This window comes from Perca fluviatilis, chromosome 18 (genome assembly GCF_010015445.1).
Source record: "Perca fluviatilis chromosome 18, GENO_Pfluv_1.0, whole genome shotgun sequence".
In the NCBI taxonomy this organism is placed as follows: Eukaryota; Metazoa; Chordata; class Actinopteri; order Perciformes; family Percidae; genus Perca; species Perca fluviatilis.
In genome coordinates this window covers 10,610,852-10,638,405 of record NC_053129.1, presented here as the reverse complement: position 1 = coordinate 10,638,405, position 27,554 = coordinate 10,610,852, and the positions used below count along the sequence as shown (strand labels likewise).

At 41.9% G+C, this 27,554-nt stretch overlaps 1 protein-coding gene across 1 annotated transcript in view; it reads right to left on the bottom strand.

Moving 5' to 3' along the window:
• vsnl1a (visinin-like 1a) overlaps window positions 1-27,526 on the bottom strand; it is a 50,362-nt gene extending 22,836 nt beyond the window's left edge. The window contains exons 1-2 of the mRNA XM_039781968.1: window positions 27,253-27,526; window positions 19,208-19,374 (exon numbers count right to left, since the gene is read on the bottom strand). Of these exons, the coding sequence (XP_039637902.1) occupies window positions 19,208-19,369 (162 nt within the window). The 5' untranslated portion in view covers window positions 19,370-19,374; window positions 27,253-27,526. The remainder of the gene's footprint in view (window positions 1-19,207; window positions 19,375-27,252) is intronic.
• Window positions 27,527-27,554: the final 28 nt, after the last annotated feature.

Sequence of the window (27,554 nt, the reverse complement as noted above, 5' to 3'; positions counted from 1 at the left end):
AAATGAAACCAGGTTACAACTGGGGAAATAACAAATACAATAGGATTAAATAGCCTAGTCTAAACATAACTGTTGTGTGCATGTGATAAATATTTTCTGATTTTATATTTGTTATAAGCTACTTATTAGCTACAAGGCCCTACAGTGTAATGTAATACAAGAATAACCACAGCTTTTCACATATCGACTTTTGCAGGCCAGAATAGCTGAAGAAATTAGATGGAGCCTAAACATGAAAAGGAAGGCTAAAGGTGGGTAAAAAAATTCAAAGAAGTACACAGGATGAAGAGAATGAGGGAAATGAAGGAGAAGGCAGTAAACTGGAGAGACCATGGAGGGTCAGAGCAGCAGAAGACCACAGAAGGAGAACAGGAAATAAGTGAAGGAGATGGGGGAAAAAAGAAAATTCAGTGAGGGATGAAGAGGAGACTCCAGATTCAGAGAGAGGGACAGAGGCAGAGTGTGATCAGGAGGAGGCAGATGAAGATGACAGGGAGGAAGAGGCCTGCAGTTACCCCTGGACCATGTGGTATGTTTTTATTTTTCTTCCATATAAATTGCCGTTCAGTAGGATAATATGTAATGTCACTTATATGCATTATTAAGCTTTAAACCCATCATCAATGACTTCTTAAAGGAATAATTGGTTTTGTTAGTGGCTGAGGAATATGGCTCTGAAAAGTATTAAAAGTGTTTTTGTTTGGTTAAAGCCATTCACATATAGGGATTCCCATGTACCGTCTACCCCTGCCACCCTGCCAAGACCTCTTGCCCCCCCTTTGCCACCCCATGTAAAATGTTCTAGATCCGCCACTGCTTTCACTTTAGAGTTTCCATATCGGGGGGGAGGGGGCTTGAAGGTCAAGTCAAATGCTTTTTCAATTCCTCTTTTCATGAAAGAAAATTAGTCCCATCTATCTCCTTGAACATCGTTAATGCTCAGTCGGTGATCCATTTAACAGTGAGAAACATAGGCTACGTTCAGACCGCAGGCAAATCTTTTTCTTCTCAAATCAGATCTTTAAGACAAGTCCGCACTGCTAATTGCTAAGTGATCCTATCGGATTTGTGTGTCCAGACATCATCAACCTATCAGCATGGGTTTCCATGGTAACGACGTAGCTATGCTGCTAATGCGGCTTTCCAACTAGCTAACTGTCGTTAGAGCGCAGGATGAAAGCACATTGCTATTGCCAGGTGAGTATCAACTTTGTTCGGCTCATTTTCTGTGACGTTAATGCTAATTCCACCATCCTTTCAGCCTACTATTACAAAATTAAATCACAAGATAGCACGATTGGAAAAATTGGTCATATTCTGCATGAAAACAGTTAAGGCCATAAGCTAAATTAATTCAATAAATTGGGTTTAGTGGTGCATTCAAAACAACTCCACTTGAACACAGCATACCTTTTTTTTAAAAAGATATATTTTAGGGCTTTTTCCTTTATTTAGAACAGCTTAAGATAGACAGGAGAGAGAGGGGGGATGACAACATACATACAGCAAAGGGCCTCGGGTTAGTCACAGTCACAACTTGCAGCCTTAGCTATAACGATACATTAATTCTAAAATATTCATCACCACCAAAGTAAAAAACAACTGATTTCAATGCTGATGGAGTACATAATATTACCAACTGCTTCTGTTTTTTTGTGGTTAGTGTTCAGATTTGCCTTTATAATCAAATGCTTTTGATCAACTGAGCACATACCTTCATCATCATGAAGTGCTTTGAGCATTTAGTCAAATGCTACGTTTACACATGGCCGGCTATTTTCATAAACGGACATTTCACCCTCTCCGTTTAAAAAATAACATTGTGCACGCCTGTCAGTGTTCAGAAAAGTGTACAAATGCCGTCAAGAGCATGCCAAACCTGTAGGTGGCAGTGTAACGAGAAGCTCAAGCCCACGTTTAGCCAATCAGAATCAGAAATAGCAACAGCAACGAATCACTTCCTCTTTCTCTTTTGAACAAAGATGGCACCAGGCATCGCGTCGGCGTCAGCTGCCTAAACCTCAGTTTTTCTCAGTTTACATGTAAACGTGCAAAGGTTTTCAGATTCTCCGTTTGCGTGTAAACGAAGAGCACAAATGAAGGGAAATATCTCAGTTTTTCAAAATAACCATGTACGTGTAAATGTACCACCTCCCTCCCTGACTTACTGGACCCACTACAATTTACATACAGGCCTAATAGATCAACCGACGACGCCATCTCCCTCGCCCTCCCCCACCTAGACCAGAGGAACATGTGAATGCTGTTCACAGACTATAGTTCAGCATTCAACACCATTGTGCCCATCAAGCTCGTCACCAAGCTCAGAGACCTAGGACTCAACACCGCCCTCTGTGATTGGATCCTGAGCTTCCTGATGGGCAGACCCCAGACAGTGCGGATTGGCTCCACCACACCCTCCACCCTGACCCCCAACACCGGCGCCCCCCAGGGCTGCATGCTCAGCCCTCTTCTGCACTCCCTGTTTACGCATGACTGCCACACACAGCTCCAACACCATCATAAAGTTTGCTGACGACACGACCGGCATCTGCTTGATCATCGACGGCAACAGGACATATATACATATACTATTACTGTCTTCAACGCGTTATATTACCTTATTTCACATTTTTTTATGTATTATATATACCTATATTTTAACTTTCACTTAGATTCTTATTTAGTTTTTTTTATTTGATCTCCTGTTTCACACAAATTTAATTAGCATTGTTTGAGGGAGCCTGAGACCCAAGATTTTCAGTGAAAACGATTGCTTCTGTAATTGTTGTGCATCTGATGATAAAAATAACTTGACACTTGAAATTTGAACTGTTCAAATCATATAGATGCAGTTATGACACCATGTGAATGTTGCTTGTATCATTTTGTGGCGAAACAAGTCTTTGGCTCTAATCGCACTAATGGTTTCCCTTCCATAACTGTCCTGTTTTTCTGGCCTTCAGTTTTGAGAAACGCTTCCATCCGTCAGGCAGTTTAGTCATTTAGTTATGCTGATCGAACAGCTGGGTCAGTGAGGATAAATGACAAGACTGCAAAGAACAAAATCTGTCTCTCTGCACTGACTCTCAGAATGTTAATAGGCAGACAGTTATTATAATAAGTGGTCTATTGCTGTGACTTTAGTATTGTTAATATTGTGCACATCTGAAGATAGCAGTGTATAAACCTTTTCAGACTGTTTCACAGCTGTTTCTCTGAATGTGTCAAAACATAAATTTTGGCTTTGGCAAACAGGCCTGATGCTTAAACTCAAGAGAGCATACGAATGGGAAAGCGAGTGAGACTGATTATGCGGAGAGAACTAAAACTTACCTTTACTTAGTAAATATTCAAGTATGAGGCAAGATCAGAACGGCAGAAGCACAGGCACAGAACAGTCAAAATGAAAGTGGACCCAGTGTTGAACCGTGAGGAACACCTTGATAGTGTAATTTGTTTTACATTTAACTACATTTTTTGGCAGGCTGGCCAAGAGACTGCTCATAACTCCCTGTAAAACTATCATCATTAGCTCATCCCAAACTAATTTTTACATTTCTGTTTCTGTACAGAAAAAACAAACAATTTAATTTATGAATTAGTAATATTTAATCTCTAATATATTTAGAGGTGCTGAGGTGTTTTTTTCTGTTTTACTTTGTAGAGAGCCAGGCTAGCTTTTGACCCCTGTTTTCACTCTTTATGCTAACTTAATCCAACTGTCTCCAGGCTGTAGATTCATATTTAGTGTACAGACATGAGAGTCGTTTTGATAGTCTCATCTGACTCTTTGCAAAAAAGTGAATAAGTACACTTTTTTTTTAATTCAACAGGATATTAGATAGAGAGAAAGACACAGAGACAGGAAGCTTAATAGACAAATCAAAAGCTGGCAGCAACAAATGAGAATTAATACAAATGGCAAGACATAGAGAGACAAACCAAGAGAGCAAATGTGAGACACAAGATAAGGAGAGCAGGAGAGAAAGAAAGGGAAAGCCAGGCTCCTAACCTAATAATGCTCTACTCCAATGCACTACAAGCTGGGTAGAGGGCCACTCCATTGATTAACAATGCCTATTCTATTTACAGACTACTTTGACAAAAGCAAGATGATCTGAATTGACCTTGAGTGCATATTTGAAAACACAACAATGGTTGCGTCCGAAATCGCAAACCCTGCAATACATACTCAATATGTATACTATCGTTCAACATACAATTGCATTGTGGGATACTTATGCCGGCGTAGAGTCCAGTGTTTGCATAATGTAATATTTCACTGGGAATAGTATGCAATTCATTTACTATTGGTTTCATACTAAGATTTTGGACATACAAAAAAATCTCACATAGCATGTTAGTTTGGAATATCGGACGCAACCAATATCTTGGCATAATTTTTTTAACCATCATTCCAAATGCACAGCAGGATTTAAACCTACAAAAAGAGACTAATAGCTTTGTGGCCTTTTATAATCGAACTATGATAACTGAATAATTCACCACCAAACTGATAAGAATTGAGAATAAAAGTAGCAATTCAAATCCTCTCTAACTGTGTTAAAGAGCAATTTACCAAACAACCGTTGAACGAGCAGAACATAGACTTCAAAATGAGAGCTAATCTCAGTTTTATCTTAAATATGAATTTGTTAATAGGGGCTTTATTTACTCAAGCTTAATATACATTTTTGTTTACCAAATTGTCAGAAATAACAAGTTAATGCATAGATTTCTTTCAAATAAGGTAACACAGAGTCATTTACTGTATGGGGACCGATCATGCTTACTGCCGTGCTAGTCCCCCAAAAGGCCCATTCTGAGCCAGGAAAAACCCTGTTAAGGCACTCACTAACTTCCCTTTTTCTCTTCTCACACTGCAGCAGCAGCAGCAGCAGCAGTGACTCGCTATAAGTTGCTGAATAATTCAATTACAACTTCAAGGGATAACATTTTACTGGAATTATACCTGACAAATAAAATTGATTGTTTGAAGGTCCGAAGTGAGACATTGCCATTGTCAGTGACCATATTATAAATGCAACCATCCATTTGCTTCCTTCTCTCTGTGCCTATTTCTATCCTCTGAGTGAATGTATGTGTCTGTTTCTCTGTTACAGATGATGAATGAATCTTGTCTGCAAACACTGACACTAAGGGCCCTATTTTACAGATCTGAAATGCAAGTATGAAACGTGAAACGCAAGTAGCTTTGTGCGCGGATCTTGGGCACTGTTGCTATTTTACCAGCGGGATAAATGACTCTTGCGCCCGACGCAAATCTAAAATGGGTTGGTCTGAAGTAGCTAGGTGTGGTTTGGGCGTAACGTGCAATAAACCAATCAGAGCGTCATCTCACAATCCCTTTAAGAGCAGGCGCGCTTGTTCCATGGAAGATTGCTATTATGACGGCGGATTTGCCTGGCGCACGCCAGCGGGAGCTGTCCGACTTTTTGAGTACTGTACTGTAAAGTGCCTCCTGACCTATCCAAACACCTGAAGCGCAGTGATATTTTTCCTTGTAATTATGTATGGTTTGCAAAAATGGGAACTGCTGCGTCCGTGTATATGAGAGAAGCAAAGTGTATGCGCGTGCAAAATAGGAATGATACATGCCCTAACACTCAGCAATTAACACCAATTTTCTGTTCTGAAAGACGGGAGAAAATTCACAGTGGAAAAAACACTGTTTGTTTTTGTGAAAATTATAGTCTGCTTATTCAGTGTCAGATTCCCCTCCCTCTATGCTTTCTAAACATTGTAAAGTAGTCACTATCATTATGAGTGAGTCATTTTGTCCAGAGTTTATCATTACCATTTGTCTGACTCAACTTTTGTTGGGATTGTTTCTATATTTGAGCACACTGTAACTCATACAAAAGAAGTCTAAATAAGTGAACACAAAGTATTTCTAAATCACATAAACAGAATTTCTCGCCTTTCAGGAGACAATACGTGCAGCGTTCAGCTCTGTGTGTGTGTGTGCCTGTGCTGTGACAGCGATGGAGAATGACATCAGAGCTTCTGAGATGACAAAAACTATTTTTAGTGTATGGCAGCCACAAGCCCACTTGGACAGAGAGGAAGGGAGGTTAGACAGGAAGTGGGTGAAGCGAGAGATGGAAGAAAAAAAGCAAAGGATGAGAAAAGAGGTTGGAAAGAGAAAGAGTAAGGTAGTGAGAGTGAGGTTGCCGCATTATTATGCCACTTTCCAATGTGAAGGGACACCACTTTAGTTTTATTTCTCAGACTGTAACATAGTTCATTGACTTTCAGTAAAATCAAATCATGATTTTAAGAGCCAGTTCAGCACATATTTGTGCTTGGTACATTGTTTGTGTTTCACGTTATATATGTTCTGATATCATAGAAGTAGTTCTAGAATAGTTATATGTATGTTTAAAAAGGTAAATTATGGGTGGACTAAGCTTATGTTTATATTATATAGTACTATTTCTTTAATTGCTAGTATACATGTACATATACATGTATCTTTATTTACGACGTTTGTGGCTTGTAGAGAGTAAATTTGCAAATTTGGATCGAAACAAGTTTAGACTATTTTATATTGTGTACTGTTAATGGGATTGAAACATCAAGTTAGTAATGGACTTGCCTGATAATGCCTATATAGCTCTAGGATGGGATGAAATGAACTGCCTGCCATGATTTTGAGATCTGAATCTTTAAATAAAGCCCTCCTCGGCAGCATTGTTCCCCGCCCGGCACGGATGTCTGCGGACGTCAGGTTTATGCACTGTCCAAACCTCCTATTTGCAATAACTTTAATGACAATGTCTGTACCTTCCCCAATTACATTTTTCTCCACATCTGCAGCGACTGCCGAGATGCTCATCCCCGGTCAGTCTGACCACGGCGCCTTCATCCTTCCCCTCCATTAAATCTGCATACACTAGCATTTGAATTGTCTCTCCATCCTAATTCTGTTTTGTGGATCACCTTCTCACAGGGCTTTCTCAAGGTTTTCGGGTGGGCGTGCTCACAGCTCCAAATGTTACGTTCGTGGCAAAAAATCTTCAGTTCGCAGTTTCCGAACCAGACACCGTTTCCCGGTTGCTGGCTTCGGAGGTTGATAAGGGATATGTCATCGGGCCATTGACCTTGTCTCCGTTTTCTTTATTTCGCGTCAGTCCCATAGGTGTTGCTACTCGAAAATATTTGAGTAAAAAGCGCTTGATTTTCAATTCGTCCGTGCCGCACAACGGTCCTGTCGCAAGCATCAATAGCCTCATTCCGCCTGTCCTCTTCTCTCTGCACTATTCTACTGTCGATAACGCTATCAAAATGATTAAGTTGACAGGGGTTGGCGCTTGGCTCTCCAACGCGGACATCGCTGATGCATTTAAGATCGTTCCCATCCATCCTTCTCAGTGGCCTCTTTTCGGCGTAAAGCGGGATTTCAAATTCTATTTTGGGGTGCGTTTGACCTTCGGCTGCAGGAGCAGCCTGTGTATTTTTAATCATGTCTCCGAGGCGCTTTGCTGTATCCAGGGGTGAAAGTGCCTTCAGTGCTTCATCTGCTGGATGATTTTCTTCTCGTAGAAGCTCCTCACGATAGCACTGGCGCATCATTGAGCAAACTGAGGTGTTGTTTTCGTTCCCTCGGCGTTCCTCTCTCAGAGGGGAAAACTATTGGTCCTGCCACACGCCTCGACTTTCTCAGCATTATGATCGATTCCGTCGGCACGGAAGAGTCTCTCCTGCTCGACTAATTGCAGCGAATCCGTGGAATCGCTGCGTCTTTTTCAACTGCTGTTAAAGTAACTAAACGCCAGTTGCTCTCCCTTCTCGAGCATCTAAACTTCGCCATGCGCGTTATCCCTCAAGGGCGCTCCTTTATTTCCCGGTTACTGGATACGGCATCCTCTGTCCCTCTTCTGCATGATTTTGTGTATCTCGATGACGGCTGCCGCTCCGATCTGCGGTCTCACCTTCTCGAGCATTGGAATGGCATTACCTTCTTTTATGGCGAGCTGGTGCATTCCTCCGACTCAATGCAGTTTTTCACAGACGCGGGTTTCGTTTTTTTTTTTTCAGTTCGACTCGTCAGCCCTGCACGAGAATTACCCCATTGCTGTAGCACGTTTGGGGCAAGCATTGGAAGCGTAAACGCATCACAGTTTTGTGTGATAATCAAGCAGTTGTCAGCATCATTAATAAAGGGTGCTCTTCGTGTGAAAAGATCATGCCTTTCATGAGACGCATCACATGGTCTGCTGTCATGCAAAACTTCATTATCACTGCCTGTCACGTCCCCGGTCATTTTAATGATGTGGCTGACGCTCTGTCTCGTTTTCAATTTCAGACTTTTCGGAGCCTCTGCCCGGCAGCCAGCCCCATACCTGTAACTCTTCCCTCTCTTCAAGAGCTAGCGCTGCACTAAATCTAAATCCCCTTCAGTGTTATCTAGACTCTGCTAGGATATATATGAATAAAGGTTTAGCTGCATCCACTCTAAAAACGTATGATTTTGCCTGATATACATTCGCTTTATTTTGTGTATCTATTGGTGTAGCACTAAAATCCATTCTAATAAGCAGTATTTTTGCATTTATTTGTTATTGTACCGACACACCCCATTTTAAACTGCAGTATACTCGCGGGTTGATTGCTGGTATACAGTTTAAAGGGATACTTCACCGATTTAGCATTCAGCTTTGTATCAGTAGAAACCCGATAGTATTTCTGAATGACCGTGCCTCCCTCCCTCATTTCCCCCTGAGACGAGAGATTTCTGCATTTGGGGCCTGGAAAAAATCTTCCGATGACGTAAAATGACGATTTTTGCGTCATTGGAAGATTTTTGGGCCAGAGGCAAAGGACTACAGCCAGTAGTAGGATCTACTTCCGTATGTTTTCAACACGCCCACAGGGGTTGGACTGCCGAGTCTGGCCGAGGTATTCGAGATAAACGACTGTCAGCCATCTTGAATCTTGCGCTAAACAGGCTTTCGGTTTCCGCAGAAAACATTTACAACAATTATCTGCATTCAAACTACCGGACGTGTGTACCACCGGGATACATCGGTACAGATCGGAGAATATGGAGGAAACGTTATTACAGACGCAATACTCGGCACACTACGTGAGCTTCGCCTGCACGGAGACCAGCGGTGTCGCTCAATGCCACTAGCCGGCTAGGGGACATCCTCATCGGCTAGGTGGAAAGCTAAAGCTAGCTGTCCACCTGTCCCAGCCATCCTGCTTGCAAGTGTCTGCTCATTAAACAACAAGCTGGACTACATCCTCCTTCAACGAAAATCCCAACGTGAGTTCAGTGACTGCTGTGTTTTTGTTGTTGTGGAAACATGCCTGAACAACAGTGTACCGGAACCGGGACTATCCAGCTACCAGGCTGCTCGCCGCCCGTGGAGGTGGGCTGTGTTAAACGGACTGGTGTAGAAATAAAATCCAACTAGCTACTGCTAACTGCTGGTGGAGCTTGTGACTGTTAAATGCCGACCATTCGACATTCCACGCTAATTCACGGCTGTGTTTATACTCTGTGTTTAGCTACACCAATGCTAGTATGCGTTAGCTGAACTTTACGGATCCTGCTTGCAAGTGTCCGCTCATTTAGACCACAAACTGGACTACATCCATCTTCAACGACACTCCCAACGTGAGTTCAGAGACTGCCGTGTTTTTGTTGTTGTGGAAACCTGCCTGAATAGTGTACCGGACTGTCCAGCTACCAGGCCTGCTAGCCCTCCGAGCTAGAGATGCTCTGTCGCCAGGTAAAAGAGGTGGGCTGTGTTAACACCGAGTGGCGCAGAAATGTGGTGATTTGTATTCATTTAACTGCTAACTGCTGGTGGAGTTTGTGACTGTTAAATGCCGACCATTCTACATTACACAATAATTCACGGCTGTGTTTATGCTCGGTGTTTACAGCCCACCAAGCGCTAATGCTAGTATGCGTTAGTTGAACTTTACGGAGCCTATAAACTGTGTGTACTAAATGTAGCCTGTTTCGTATGTCGTTTTTATATAATTTCGTTTTTATATATGTTAAATGTGTAACACCACTTGAGTCACGATGAAACGTTGTTTCGGTTTATGGTTGAAATGACAATAAAACACGGCTTGAGTTGAGTTGAATGCCTCTGTCGGTCTGTCAAGCGGTAGGCGTGGCTTGGGAGTGGACTCAAAGCAACGAAGCAGGTGCATTCTGGGATTTGGTGTTTTTCATCCATATAAGACCAAAACACATTTTCTGGCTTTTCTCGGCCTAGAAGGCACCAATTTCAATTTTTTTTTCACATTTCTACTACATAAGTGACCCAATTTAAAGATATATTCAGCTTTCCAGCGGTGAAATATTCCTTTAACATCAAGGGCCCTATCTTGCACTCAGCGCAATTGCCTTTGTACACCGACGCATACATCATTCCTATTTTGCACCCGACGCACAGCAGACTTTTCCCTCCACAGACGCACATCGGTAAATTAGGGAATGTATTTGCGCTCCCGGGGGCTGTTCATCGAAAAGAGGAGGCGTGTTCAGGCGCAAACGTTCCCTGGTGCTATTTTGCGGTTTCAGAAAACAATTCCGCCACTGACCAGGAAAAACCTGGTTTAAAGTCAGTGGCGCGTTATTCAGATGCTATTTTAGGGGCGCATGCTTGGCCATAATGTAGCGTGTGCACAATGCACATACACCTTGCTTCCCTCATCTACACAGACGCAGCAATTCCCATTTTTGCAAACCATACATAATTACAAGGAAAAATATTACTGAAAATGTGCTTCAGGTGTTTGGATCGGTCAGGAGGCACTTTACAGTACAGTCCTCAAAAAGTCGCAGCATTCTTTGTGGCTTGTTGTGTTTTACACAACATTTCCATGAATCATGGATGTGTTGATGACATAAATGAGGAAATATTAAAGGACTTAAGGAGACGTGATGTTGAACTATCTGCTCCGGGAGTGGCAATGCGCTCCTGGTAGAGTGGGTGGACAGAGATGGAGTGGGGGGAGGAGGAAGGTGCACAACAGGAGCAAGTGGTGCGTTTGGAGGCCCACACTTCATGGCTCCAGCAATCCTCTCCAGACTTGAGGAGATGCGCCCGAGAGGCCGCAGCAACAACGCCACCCAGTCAAGGCGGGTATTTATTACTTTGCCGCATCTCGGACAGCTCCCACTGGCGTGCGCCAGGCAAATCTGCCGTTATAATAGCAATCCGCCATGGAACAAGCACGCCTGCTCTTAAAGGGAATGTGAGATGACGCTCTGATTGGTTTATTGCACGTTACGCCCAAACCACACCTAGCTACTTCAGACCAACCCATTTTAGATTTGCGCAAGAGTCATTTATCCTGCCGGTAAAATAGCAACAGTGCCCAAGATCCACCCACAAAGCTACTTGCGTTTCACGTTTGATACTTGCGTTTCAGATCGTTAAAATAGGGCCCCAAGTGTTACAATTCATCTTTCCCGAGCCACTTTTCAAATCAGGCTATTAAATTGCTTTTGAAAGGCATCTCTAAAACCCATCCTTCTTCCCCGGACCTCAGGCAGCAGATTACACTCATATGCATTTTGCATAGATTGGTGCTGATTGGTGTGGTCCCCTGCTGGAGCTGCTCCCCCCGTGACCCGACACCGGATAAACGGAAGAAGATGGATGGATGGATGGTGCTGACTCTCAGAGCAGGCGTTTTTTCATCATACATTGATACCCTACTGGAGTTCGTGTTTTTGTTAGATTTTTATGCTTTTCTCAGATGTGGCAAATTTACTACACCCTCAAAATCTTTCAACCCCAATAGAGATATCACCTTCTCCGATCTGGCTTTTCATTCTCGGCATTACGGTTTAACACTTAAGCATTCTAAGCGCGGGGGCGCTTGTCCTGAAATCGTTGCCCGCACAGACACACTTTTTTGCCCTTTTAAATCCATGATGAAATACCTTATGCCAAGGCCTCATACTGGCTCCCTCGCTCCTTTGTTTCTCGCTCCCGGGGGATTTCCCCTGTCAAAAGGTTGGTTTAGCCATCATTTGAAGATAGTTCTTATCAAGTCTAACATTTCACCTCAGCATTATTCGGGCCATTCCTTCAGGATAGGGGCTGCTACTGCTGCGGCAAATCAAGGTATCTCTCCTACTTCACTGCAAAAACTGGGTCGCTGGTCATCCTCTGCCTACTCATCCTACATTCGTCCCGATGTCAACGATGTCCTCGCTAACCAAAGACTAACCTAAAGCCGTGAGTTTTGGTAAGCATGCATATAACTGGTGGAGGTGTGGAGTTTCCTGCTCAGTCCGCATTTTATCGTTCTGTAACGTATTCAAGCTGCCTTAGATCGCTGGTCAGATTGCTAATACCGGCCGCTGCGCCGAAGAAATGAACACAGGGCGCTGCACCTGAGAAGTTAATGCCGGCCGCATGCCGTTGACAATTCACTGCCCGCTGCGCAGAAGAAATATACTACCGGCCGCTGGGCCGATGAAATTAAAACTGCCTGCTGCGTCTAAAAAATTCATACTGCCCCCTGCGCAGATAAAACTAAAACAGGGCTGTTACCGGTGCTGTGCCGAGGATAAATTCTATTAGGTCGAATTTATTTGCCCTCATGTTTACCGGGTGAGTAGCCTCACCGGCGGAGATGCAGAGTTTATTTTTCCTTATGTTCGCGCCAATGCATCGCCGCACCGGCCGGAATGCGAATTCTCGTTTTTCCTTTTAATCACTATAATCTATCTCTCTTTCTCCATCGGGGGGAATATGTCTGGCTTCTGTACCCCTTTAAATATTTTTAATGATGGAGTCTAATCCCCAAAGACTCAGTACATTTCATATTATGCTTATTTACAATAAATATTTGCATATCTGCAACAAAGTCTCTCCTGATTGAATTCTTTGTGGCAGCCACTGCAGAGGCTTAGATCCAGTGTTTTGGCACATCTATCTAAATCATTACAAAAGTATTTTTCAGATAATTAAAACTCAATTTCCATGTCTATATGCTGCATCTCTATATTTCTCTTCTTGTCAGTCTTTTGTGTCCTGTGATCAGGCGACATACGTTTCCGCACAGAAATGGGCTGTTGGCCAGATGATGTCAGTGTCAGTCTGTCGCTCCATTTACCTTCCTATCATTCTGTCTGGGGCGATAGGCACACACACACACACAAACACACACACACACACACACACACACACACACACACAGCCTTGAGGCTATGCAAGCAAGATGCAACAGAGCAGAATCCATCCATATATCTACATTCAGGTCAGCATCTGTGTGTGTGTGTGTGTCACAACAATGCTTCCAATCTAGAGCAAGTCCACGCTGTCTCCATTTCATTTTGCTTCTCATCTAAAGCAACAACGCAGGATTTAAATTTTCATATTTTTCATTTCAAAATGTCACATTCCTTTCCCAACCTTATGTTTGATGATACGAACCAACCAATGACAACTGAATTGCAAGGAATAATAAAATACATTTTCTTCCAGACCTGCACAGAAATCATGACAGCACCTGTAAATTTAAAGTGGCAATATCACGCTGGTTTCTCGCGGTTTCTCTTTTTGTGTTACAGAGTAATATGAGTAGAAGACACAGAAGGTTGCTGTATGTAGCAGAAACCGCAATGACGTCCGTGCTAACTCATCACACTAACAGCAACAGAGCACCAACTGACAGGAGACAAACATTATTGCTCATTTCATGTATAATATCTTACAGGGATATTCAATTATAACATCATGTTCTGAACAAAAAGAATGAATGATGTTTTGTGGATGTGTATGGATCTCTGTTAAATGTGTGTTCAGGGCTATATGTGAGTGTGGTTGCTGTCTCTGCATGCGTCAAGCTAAAAAACAAAACAAATCCAGTGACAAAATCTATCACCTTAACTCATCTCAGGGAGTGTCATTATCCTGTTACAAATGGCTCCCAGAGCGGATGAGGCATTTCACACGCTGTGGCATGCAAGCGCTACAGTGTGACTTGTCACGGAGGCCTCTCGTCCGTTTTTTGTTACATCCCTGTCTGGCATTGGCAATGCCACGGAAAATGAAAAACCCACCAGGAGGTCATATTAATGATCCTGCATAGTTTGACAAGGATTTATGAATAGTGGCGCTCCGCTCGAAAAGCCAAAATCAAGACAGACACAGCGTCGTTACGCTGAACGTTCAGGTGAATATTAAGTGTCAAGTGATTTTTAACAGATACGTGAACATTTTCTTGTTCTTAACTTGGTACGACAATGAAATTGGGCCTGTATAAAAAACTGAAACAAACACAGTGAGTCTGGAAACACAGCTACCAATTCCCTGTCAGTGGAACTTCTAAAGTAAATTTTTTTTAGAGAGAATCTCTGAGTTATTGCGAATAACTAGTCCCTATGTCCCCCAAGCCTCTAGCACCGTCTATTTTGGGTAGACTTGCGGATGAATTTTGCAGTGTGACCTGTACACATTACAAGTCGCAAAAGATGTGCAGTTTTCTTTTTCTTCACACAAACGATACAAATTCAATTCAATGAAAAGCCTTGGTAGATTACTTTTTCCTACTCTACCAGATACAAACTTAATACATCAATCTATTCAGCCACAGTGAGAGATTACTGATCATTTAAATGTAAAATGTGCATTTAAATGAGCTGTTTAATTTAAATTGACATCACCGATGGGCATTTATATTGCGTTATTATCATCCGGACACCATTTCAACTACTTCAAATTTGACAATCTTAATTTCTATATCCATTTAGGCATCATTTTGAATCCAGCAACTGATCAAGAGTAATTCGTCAATTATATATAAGCAATCTGACTGTTTGAAAAATCTGAGATTTATTACTTTTAAAGAGTTCTTTTATAATGATATAACAATCATGCACACCCCCCAGCCCTGATCAAATAAAACTGTAAGAAATTATAATTCTGGTTACAGGATACAAAGAAATACTGTAGACTATATACTACACCACAGCATCAAATATGAATATCACAGACTGCCCCGAGATACGCACACCTATTATTTCCAGCCGACATGCTACACCTGCTCCCTCTCCCTTTTGTCTGTTTCTTCCTCTCTTCCTGTTCTTTGATGCATCTCCCTCTCAGCTCTCCCTCTTTATCACTTTCTCTTCCTCCGTCTCCCTTTTCACAGCCTAAGAGATGATTACCTCCACAGAGGCAGTGGGCATTAGAGGAGAAAAAAGACGAAGCGAGAGAACACAGGCTCCAGCCAAAGCAGTACGTTAAGTCCAGGCAGGCAGCCGAGTGGAGGTAACACTGTATTTAGCACCCTGGCCGGGAAAAGGCTTTTGGACAACTGTCGCAGGTGCAGATCTGTGCAATCGTGGGGAGATCTGACAGCTTTGGGACGAGCGGCGCCGTGTAGTAAAAATAAAGGTCTGGGTGCACAGCACAGGTGTAAGTCGAACCCTGCCTATGTCATGCATGCGTGCACAACGAGGACACAGACTCTCACACATGCATGTTCACGCACAACTCTTCTCGTAGATTTCTCGTGCCTCTTTAATGACTAATAAATAATGTATACACACTTTATTTCACTTCGCTTACTTTTCCCATCCTTAACCCTCTGCGTTTCTCGCTTTCAACCGACGCAAACAAACTGTTCTGCCCCCCCCAACCCCCCCACACACACACACACACACACACACACACACACACACACACACACATTCTTACAGACACAGACACAAACAGAGTCACTCTTCACAGGAACAATCTGTCCCGTTAATGTGAGGTCGCAGCTGACCGTTTTTCCACTTATCAGCTCTCTGGATTTAAATAAAGCCCTATCACTGATACACTGTTGCCTAGAAACACAATAGGATGCATCAATAATGGGATTTAACCCAGAAGCCTACAAGACCCCTTTAGATCTGAGCTGTGTTGTCCCTCTTTGTGCGTCTGCAGATTTTCCTGTCTCTGTTGCTCATATGCTGTGGTATTGTTCTGTAAAGAGATTTTAAGGGATATTCCATCCAATTTCTTTTGTGTTTCAATCCCTCTAGTATTATCTAATTTCCCAGGAGTCCAAGTTGGTTTTGTATTTGTATTTTGATGCTTTTTTTTTTTTTCCCGGTTATGGTTTTAAGGTTTAGGTTTATAATCATGGCAGCGATACTTTCACTTATTTCTGATGATTTCCCTTCCGGCCTCAGCTGATGCATGAGCGCCGATGACATTTAGAGGAAGCGCACCCGTGACCTCAGTGCCCAGGCGCGTCTTATGTAACGGCAGCCCCCTCTGGTTATGAGGCATTTCCTGGCACCAGTGATAAAAGATGAATGCCTATTCTTACACCACTCACAGCACTTTCTTCCATGAGAACTCTTGGGACGTTAAAGCATACAGTACAAGAGGACACAAGATGCTGACATCAGACTGATGTAAGACGAAATAGGGACAGACAGTATTATATATATACAGTATTACGAATCAGAATTGGTTCCAACCAGCGCAGTTGGTACATGGGTTTAACTTTGTTTTGCAAGCTTATTAATTGCACTGTATGGTAATATAAATACACTTAATGTACTGTAAGTCCTTTGTATTATGCTTTATGTAAGAGGTGGCTGCCTCAAATTCTATTCCCCTTTTACCAAAACCCAACCAGGTTGGGTTTTATACTAATTAATAAAGTTACAGTTTTGAGAGTATCAAAGTCACAGTCAGGGCTTCCTGTAGGTAGATGGTTTCATTTTATTAATTAATGTTCAGTAGGTCACAGCTGAGGTTAAACATTTGCCTCATTTTGAATCAGGAAAAAGCCCTCTTTATGCATGTTTTAGAATTAGCAGCACAGAGTATTAGTTAGTAGTAGAAGCACTCGGTCGTAGTGAATATATTCACTATATTCATAGCCACTTATTGAGCTTTTTAATCACAATTTCCCTTTCATTACGAGATCATCACTGTTTCCATGAAAGTGTCCCTGCCTGTTTCATAAGACTAAATGAATAAATTATGGAATAAATTCACACTATCCCGTATGAGATACGGTATGCTACATATTAGCATCAGAAGATAATCATCTGAGTGCCTCTGATATCTGCCTCTCTGTTGGTTTTCTGCCCAGATACAGGCATGGCGAATGGGAACATGGCAGGATGCCTGCTCAAAACTTGCAGGGTTTCTAATGGGATTGCAATTCCCCTTGGTGGTTTCTGTGGTGATTCAGAATGTATTCATGTGACCCTAACCAACCCTGTTAATATGCATTGTGGGAAAACCCACTGCGAATGCCTTATGTTAAATTGCAAATAATTGACACTGATGCTGCGATACTATTACTAATGCTACTGTTGCATTTTCTCTATTACTTCTACAACTACTATCAGTGTTACTACTACCAATAGGACTATTACTCTGGTTACAAATACTACGACGGACTTGACCTTGCCACTTTTGTTACGTTCAGTTAAACTACACCATCACTAAAAACGGTTCTGCCGTTCCTCTCAGCTCTACGGTGTTTTAGTATCTTTTAGCTTATTGTTTTGGTTTTCCGCACCCACGACTCTGTTTTAGTTCACTCTCACTGTACTCATCAACGTTGTTTTCAATTCAATTAAATTTTATTTATAGTATCAAATCATAACAAGAGTTATCTCAAGACACTCTACAAATAGAGTAGGTCTAGACCACACTCTATAATTTACAAAGACCCAACAATTCCAGTAATGTTAAAGAGCAAGCATTCAGTGCGACAGTGGCGAGGAAAAACTTCCTTTTAGGGAGAAACCTTGGACAGACCCAGGCTCTTGGTATGCGGTGTCTGACGGTGCCGGTTGGGGGTGTGATGAACAGTGGCAATTATAGCCACAGTAAAGATAATGGAACTATGACTAGAAATACTAGTTGTAGTAGTTCATGGCGTAGCAGGGCACTGCGGGGCGTTACAGGGGGTAGCAGGGCACTGCAGGGCACTGCAGGGCATAGCAGGACGTAGCAGGGCACTGCAGGACGTAGCAGGGCGTAGCTGGACGTTTTGTTTTCAGTGAAAGAGGTTTGATACATCTACCCTACGCTACCCGCCAAGCACCAAACAGCAGGCGGACAAAGTTAGCAACTAGTTACGGGTACGTAGTGGAGCATTTAGTCGCTGAAGAGCCAGATGTTTCCCTCGGGAGTTGGTGGAGACCAAAACAGAGCTAAAGGGAGAATGAATATTGGACTTACTGTATTTGTGCCAGGGGCCATGACACTTTATATTAATTCTAACAATTATCTGTTTCTCTACTGGTTGTGTAAATGAGCAAACTGTTTGCTAACACGCTAACCCTACAGTGATAACATGTCAACTTTGTATTTACAGCTTGTTCCACAACCCCCACCTGACCAAATGAATTCAAATTAATGCAGCTTTAAACAAATTTCAGTACTAGCTACTACTACTATACAATAGTTTTGTATATTAAAATGATGTACACAAAATATCTATTTTGTAATTATTCAACTACATTTGTATAAATGTATAATTTCAAAGTAATGTCTTGAAAAATAAACCATTCACTTACCATGAATACAATACAAAAATGTGAGCTTTTGGTAGAACATCGATTTAACCACCATCAGAATATGTTAACTACTATAATAAGTCCAGCAGCGTTTTATTAAATAATCTTTTCTGTTCTAGGAACGCTTTCTCTTGTTCTCCTCTTCTGAACTTTATTCTATCCCACCCCAATGTTAGTTGCTAAACATCTACTTATATTGACCTCCAGTCAGATCAACTCAGAGGTACATGATCTGTGTGCCCATAGACTGTTAAAAAATAATGGACTGAGCTTCCTGGTCTGAAACCTGCATTCTATCTCATTTCCAGCAGGGGACTGGTTGCATAAAGAAGTGTAAAAGCCTTGTGTAACTTTGACCCTCTCACTCGGTGTTTTCACTTCATCAAAGTTAATTGGAACATTTTGGTAGGCTAAAACATGTCTTGTTCCGCGTTGACAAATTGACAAACTCGAGGCTTTAAAAAACGTCAGTCTACAAACCAATGGGTGACGTTACTGCTGCTAAGTCCAGTATTTTTACAGTCTATGTGCGGGCTCTGAGTTTGTGTGTGTGTGTGTGTCTGTGGCTGTGTGTGTGTTTGGCGGGCATGTACAAATGAGTGCTGAAGCATACGGTATGTGTGTGATCCATCAACTGAAAGTACATGAGTGGAGTCTCACCTTGACATACAGCTGCTGGAACTCCTCCAGGTTGAGGCGGCCCGTGGGACAGTCCTTCAGGAAACCCTTGTACCACTGCTTCAGCTCATGCTCGTTAAACTCTGTGTTCTTCACCAGATCCTCCATCACTTCAGGGGTCAGCTTGCTGTTCTGTTTCCCCATTTTGCCTACAAAAAGGGCACAGACACACGCATACAAAATAAAGGATTTTAGGCACATTTCAGTTAATACTGAATGCAAAGAAGTGCCTCTTTATAAAGTACATCTTATAAACCTAAAAGTAGGGAGGGCGTTTTGAAAAGTGATTTGTAAAGGCTAAAAGCAGAGATTTATAGAGAATTGTGAAAGTGAAAACAAACGCTCGATCTAAAAATACGCTTTAAAACAAACAGAGTGTATTATGAGGGACAGAAAATCAGTCCTCTACTGTTATTTATTCTTGACTAATAGGGTCAGTTTGTAACACATGCAACTTTTCTTTTCAGTCTTCTTTGATTAGCTGCTTGTCCTAGTTTTGTTTGTTTTCCGTGGTTTAAATTTGAAAGGAACGCTGAACCTTAAAATCCTTCCTGTGTTTTTGCACTACAATAATAAACTGTATTTGATAGAAATGTGGATTGTGGGACTGATAGCCACCACCCTCACACTGAACAACGTCAACCACCACTGTTCTGCTCATCTACCTCATGTCTATTTCAATCCTACAATTACAATATTGTTAATATATTACCATTGCACTGATCTGCCTTGCACTGTACTCATATTTAAATCCTAAAATCTCAGTCTATTGATCGATATTACACTATTCCTTCCCTCTCTTTTGTATATTTTTTGTAAAATTGTAAATTCTATTTTATTGTCATACTGTACACTATTTTTTATATTCTTACTGTCATCTCTGTTTTTATTCTTAATATGTTAAGTGTTAAGAGCAAAGATTACCGGAGTCAAATTCCTTGTTTGTCTACGCAAACCTGGCCAATAAAGCTGATTCTGATGACAACTATTGTACTAGGTTTGACCCTTTCTCCAAAAAAACTAGTTAAAAAAATTTATAAAAAAAAAAAAATCATGCTCTGGCCCCACCCTATAAAATGATATTTTTTTCAAAAAGCTTTTTAAGCTTTTTCTTGTTCTAGCTTTAGACTTTCCAAATGGTGAGTACTTCACTTTCAAATAAAACTCTTTGGAATTTGGAAAGGGCAATGATGATATCTTAAAGTAGTTGGCCCTCTGTGACGTTTTAGAAGTACTGAAGCGTGTTTTGGTGTTTAATGTCCCTTCACTTCTCCACTGCAGCTGTTTGCACCCAGCTGCCTCTGTGGAAAGCTGATGCATCTGCACAGTGCTGATGTTGCCACTTTATGGCCTTGATAAGTTCATTAACCAACCCATAATCATCATAATTTTCAAAAGATGGGTTAGCGTTGCGAACATTTCTACTATTACTCTCTGCTGAGATGTTTTATTAGACCTCCTAAGCTTTCTAAAGACCAAGGGGAGATACGGGGTAGCAACCGTGTGTGTGGTGCCAATCTGTCTCGGGGAAAGGAGACCCAGGCAAGCATCCAAGAGGTGCTGCAGTGGTATACTGAGGCCCGACATGCTGCATTGCTTTTTTGGAGAGCTCCATCTAAGGACGCTCCTTTTTTTGAAAGCATACCACAAGTTCTTAGACTGACAGACGATGCATCACTTTGCTACCTTTTTTTTTGAATGCCACTGTTACAGTGTCGCTGTGTGGTATACAGGGTCATCAAAACGTTCCCTGTGATGCTTTCAAAGAAGCTCCAACATCCAACTCTGAAGCTTGCTGCCAAACGGCAACCTTTCTACCGCAATACATTACTGTAGTCACATTTTTAAAAGCTTTCCAGTTTGCCAATTCTTCATTTTCATTGCTTGATTGTGTCACAACATAGTTCAGGAGTAGGGCTGAACGATTTTGGAAAGTAATCTAATTGCGATTTTCTTTTCACCAATATTGCGATTGCGTTTTAATATGTGATTATCTTTTAAGCTCTTTGTCTTCTGTATTATTCAACAAAGACAAGCAATAAATCATTGTTTAGTATGAACAACACAAGATTAGATAGATTAAACTGTCGTAGATGGCTTTGTGTGTGTTTTTTTAGGTGCTGATACAGGTTAGTAGTGTTACGCCGTGAGGTAGCAACGTTAGCAAGACAGGTTTTGTACAATACCTGAAGCTGCGCATCATCTTCTTTTTTTTAAACCAAAATAGTCCCACACGAGTGACATACTGTTCCTATTTGGGACTAAAGTTTCTGTCGAGCCTGAGGCTATTGTACAACAGGTACGCCGTAGCGTTAGCGGGCCAAGTTGATGCTTTCTCTGTGGAGTGCAGACTGCTTTGCTCTCGCGAGTCACGTGACCAAATCGCAGCCTTTGCGATTAAGAAATTGCGTTTTAACATATCGCGATATTATTGCAAATGCGATTAATCGTTCAGCCCTATACAGGAGTGCACCGCATTTCGGCAGCCAAGTGTCATACACTAAGGTTAGGGGTGTGTGATGTGAAAGTATCAGATCGGGAACAATTAAAATGTCTCCACGATTTGCCTTTACAGAGAGATGGCTATATCGTGCCACAGTGCACATTCAGCAGTGGTTCCCCTGCATACGGCGCAGCGGGCTGCTAAACGATTAGCTCAGCTGCTATTTGCAGTACAAATCTCCCAAAATATCATGATAAATATCTGGAAAAATAACTGATTAGTATTAAAAGAAACTTTAAAGTGTTTAATTTGAGAGCCGACTTTGGTGTGGTGTTCTGTTACCTTGTAGGGCTATATTTCTTTAAATATGGACATCTGTTAGTTTGTACTGTTCAGTAACTTGCAGAATAGTCTTAAAAACATACATGGAAAAGAATTGTGGTAAGATCATGGAGTGATCCTGCATGAAAAAAAAATCATGATCTTTGTGTCCTATTGCCCACGCCTACTCTAGATGTCAAACTTGTCTTGAACACACGATCAAGGTAGGTTTCCCTAAATGCTCCCTGTTCTGAATTCCATTACTACAGTTCAACTAGGCCATACAAATACAGTACAGATGTTATCTGTGATGGATTATCTGAAGAGAGTGTCTGAAGTTGATGTGTATACTGTAGTTAAATAAATGGAAACCAATAGTTCAATGAAAGGTAGAATATCAAAATCAAATGTAAAGTATACTTGGCACACTGGTAAGTGATGAAGATTTGTCATTTACTAGCTAAAACATGCAATGCCAATGTAATGGTGCTTTGAGGGAACAGTTCACCATTTTGGCAAATTCCCTTATTTGTTTTCTTGATGAAGGTTAGATGAGAAAATCGATAGCACTCTCGTGAGAGTCAAATCAATCTTCTCCTCTCATCTAAATCTTGGCAAGAACCCAAATAAATGTATTTCCCAAAATTCAGAACTATTTGTTTGAACTTCTATCAGGATGGAATTGGCCAGAGATAGGGTTTGTATTGTTTTATTATGACATCTCTCTCTCTCTCTCTCTCTCTCTCTCTCTCTCTCTCTCTCTCTCTCTCTCTCTCTCTCTCTCTCTCTGTCTGTCTGTCTGTGTGTGTATGTCTTTTTTTCATACAGACCTCAATATACACAGGGGTCAAATTATTTTAGGAAGTGAAATGGAGTGTGAGGAAGCTCTGTGTGCATCTGTAGGTATAATTTAGATTTCTACGTTGTTGGTCTAGAGGGAAAACAGTGGAGAGAGTGACACATCAATCAGAAAAGTTATCCTTGGTGAATTGAGAAGAAAAATGAAAAATAAATTCCTCATTTCATGAAGACCCCTCAGAAACTTCCCAAGCAGTTCAGACAGTCCCTGCGCCACAATTTGGAAACCCATTTGTCTGAGGAAGATAGATATACAGTACTTTGCCCTGAAATGCAATTTTGAAAATTACTTTTAGCCAGCCATAGCATGACCCAAGTTCACCAAGGACAGGGTTTCCCCCGGTGTACCGCAAGCATGGTGGCCCACCGGGCCTAAATTTCCCCCCACCAGGCCTAAGCCACTGGGAATTATTTTTTTACATTTATTTCACAGTTACAGTGGGGCGGCTCGGTTGGAAAATTAGATGTAACCTTTGTCATATTTTCAGACCTCTGGTTGGCTTTTAGCACTGACTTAATGTAGGGTCCTGTGACATCTGTGGTTTAGCTTTTTTTTATTCTCTATTTAGAGATTCCCTCCATTATTTGGTATCACAGAAACTAGTGGGCTCTACATCAATGCTTCCATCAGTCTGTGACTGGCCCCCAACTGTGCACTTGTCGAAAAAAAGACACTTGCCACCGGGCTTAACAACTGTCCTGGGGGGAAACCCTGAAGGAACTCAGGATTTATCATTTACAAAACTGAAATTCAAGTTACGACTAATCGTGCTTCCGCGCTGCCTGTCAACTAAAGGGAAAATACAAAACAATCTAATTTATTACAAATTAAATCTCTGCAGGTTTGACAAAGGCTACATTGTTCGTATGGTAATAGGGCATACAGTTATTTGATGGATAATGGTGAAAAGAAAATGCTATTTCATCAGTGAAACAATTTTGCCTCATTAAAAGAATAAACAATCCCATTAAGTTTAATAGCTTATGGGAGGTGGAGATGAGAATTCACACTTTCCCCCGAAAAATGTCACTTCTGGCACATCCTTGATGAATTTATTAGGGATAGGCAACATTTTGTGCAAATTGTGGCCATACTCTTTTTGCCTTCCCAAATACAAGAAAATAACAACGTCCCAGCTTAGGAAGCATTGATAACAAAACTGACCCTATAGAAGGAGGACACTTGTGAGGAGGCAATACTCGTGGTAATTAGGTACGACACAGCTTATGCAATATGAGTACACAAAAGTGTTCAGATAGAAACCTTATATCTTTTAAATAGGAGCTTTTCAAGCGCATTGGCAAAGCTGCTTTGTGTTTATGTGACCCGCTTGGCATTCTAAGTGCATTCACTTGCTTCTGAAAAGGAGAGGAAGCTGTACAATTTTCTCATTCATAACTGACCATGTGACCCTTCAACAGCAGTTGCAATGTGAATGTGTTCAGAGATTTTCAACGTGGATTGTATTGGAAACAGGTTTTTTTTTTTTCTCCAAATGACAAACACGTGGCAGTCCGATTTGTCTAGCATTCAGAATAGGGCCGGGTAATAAAAACAGAAACGGCATCACGATAAAAACCGCCTCCGGCTAGAGGGAAGAAGATCAGTGAGAAGCTGAAGTGGGCTGAGGACCTGATGCTCGGATCAGATTCTGTAAATGCTATTGAACAACAGTTTTCAGCCCCTAATTTAAGAGCAAACAACCATGCACTGACCTGAGGTTGGTATATTAGAAGAGGATTTTGATGATTAAACAATACCGTCTGACAAATGACAACTAAAAACTAGCCTCTCTTCTTTTTCTGTGTTTAGCGATCAGAAACATCCCGTTACTTGCGAGAAAAAAAGTCTCTCAATGGTGTATTGAAAGTGAGAAGGCAGTGCGCTATGACAGCAAGTTGCTAACGCGTTTCTGTTAATATAGGCTGTCAGACAAGATGGGCTGAGCCTGAAGACAGCAGCTGCAGCGGGAGACAGATGTGTCCTGGGAGAGATGTGAGCACAAGACGCGTGACAGCCTCGCCATTATGTCACTGTGTAGGTGTGTGTGTGTGCGTTCGACTGCGTGTGAGATAGAACAGTAAGGTACATTGTATTCGTACAGCATGTATGAACAGTAGGTGAGTTAATTCACGTGCACTTTGCATCCCAGGACCACAGATCATCATTAGGGATCGAGCTCAAGTGGTGCATTTGGAGACATCACACCTTCAAACCTATGGGGAATTATTATGCATCTGACAAGAGACACAAACGACAACTACAAAATCCAAATACAGTATGTTCACAATGTGCTCACGATAGCTCACGCTGCATCATAATGCAAGTGTTACTCATTCACTCAGTCTTCCTTCATTCATGCATTCATGCAGCATCTGTATTGTGTCAATGTGTTGCTGGTGGCCTAGCTTTATGTCACAACGGCAGCTATTTTTCCAAATAATTCACTCTGGGTCTCATCAAAAACAAGCTTGTATAATAAGATGCGATTATTTTTACTCCTTGCGGAAAAAAAATGATCTTGAGTGTTTCATTTATGGTGTACAAAAAGGCAAACTAATTAAAGGCAAACACTTTTTTTTTTTTTTATACCGCCCCCTCAGCTCACTTTATATAAAACCTGCAACTGCACAACCTTTTAAGTGACGCAAGTGGCAACATGGTATGGTGGAGCGCTTTCAAAACATCATCTCCCTACGCATTTTTTTAATTAAAGACCTTTATTTTGTGTCTGTTTTCACAGATCTGAGTTATTTGATCGTCAGTTTTTGCTTCCGTACTTTTCGTTCTCAGGTCAACATCTCCAGTAACTGTCATTTTTCAGGGCTTTGTAAAGACCTCGTGAGTCTCTCATCTGTCCTGTCAATGTTCACCATCAACCTTGCACTGCAATAATAAATGAAGAATGGAATGAAAACTGTCTTCCAGTGTTAGATACTGAACCAAACCTCTCCGCGCAGCATCTGGCTGATGGTCAGACTCAGCTGTCTACATTTGTGATAATGAAGAAATTCCCTCAACATTCTCCAGCTCGCTCAGTTACATGTTGACACTACAACAGATAAAGACAGGAGGAAAGGAGCAGTAAAAGATGGTCAAAGAAAAGAGGCATAAGTCACAGCAAAAACGATAAACGCCAGTAAAGTTATATAAAAATATCGGGGTGTGATTGGAGACGGATTCAGAGGCATGACACTCTCGTTAGTACAAAACACTGAAAACACACCCCGCCCACCCCTCACCCCTTAATTCTATGCATGCTAATGGTTTTCACCAGTTACTCACATCTACAGAAAGAAAAAAAATAACACAGCATGGTGCATAATCAGCAAATGTCAGTGCTTTATTTTAGCTGGAGAAATGAGAGGGACCGAGTCTGGGACAAGACACTCTGGGTCAGCGTGCAGTGCAATGCAGAGCAAAGCACCATGCTGCCTCCAAACCTGAGTCATTACCCTTTGTGTTCTAGTCCACTGGGGCCTCATCAGAGCCACATCGGCAACACATCTTAGCTGTAGTGACACATCAGCAGACAGGTGTGGACTGAGACATTTATACAGTCCTCTGACAACCAGCCGACCTGCCCCTGAGCCAGGCAGTAGGCTCATATATAACACTGTCCCTTTACCTTCTTTTGCCAACAGGGGATGACCTTGAGAGGCCGGCAGAGCCCCAGCCAAGGGAAGCAACATCATATGGGAACTATGCAGTTTAAGGGTTGGATTCAAGGAAATCTGGTAGATTTCTGTGTAATCTTGCTGTCCTTATTGTCTAGAAATGTGTGTGTGTGTGTGTGTGTGTGTGTGTGTTTGCAGGAGAGGTGGGGGTACAATAAGCATAGAGGCTGAGATCAGATGTGCTCATGCCTGCATTGAATTGCAAATAAGTAGCCTCATTGTGAGGATGATGATGTGGGCTAAGGGAGACACACCACCACACCCCCATCTTCCTCTTGCACGCGCACACACACACACACACACACACACACACACACACACACACACACACACACACACACACACACACACACACACACACACACACACACACACACGCTCTTGCAACATCAGCACCAGTGCCAAACTACACCAGAATCAAACCACACATCATGCCACGTCGTGCAGACATCAGTCATCCCACGCAAACACACAATTATAATCGACAAAATTCACAAACTGCATTTATCGGCAAGATTGCATACACCAGCTGTCACCAATGCCGATTTTGTCTCCATCTTTACACTTTTGTTGAACGAAAGCTTAGTGTGTGTGCGCGCGCGCGTCTGTGTGTGTGTGTAAAGTGTGTGTGTGTGCATGTGTGTGTGTGTGTGTGTGTGTGTGCAGCCGGAGTAACCTAATGTTTAATCCTTAAACATAGGCTATCAACACAGAGCATCCATCCTACCTTGCGAGAGTGCGGAGTCAACGGGAGAAGTCCGGTCTGATGTCTGGAGTGGTCCAAAAACCTGCGAGGACGAAAACAGAGAAGCGATTCAAAGGTCTGAAGCTGCTCTTCTGTCGAGCCACTAGTAGCTTAATATTTGTGGAGTGCGTTTTATTGTATTCTATTGTGTTTTTATTTTTATGCGGGAGAAAAGTCAGCCTCGACTGAAAGTAAGCGGTGCGGGTCCAGAGGATGCTGCTGCTAAACACACACTGCTGCTCTGATGTACTGAGAGGAGGAGACAGACACTGGAATAGAGAGAG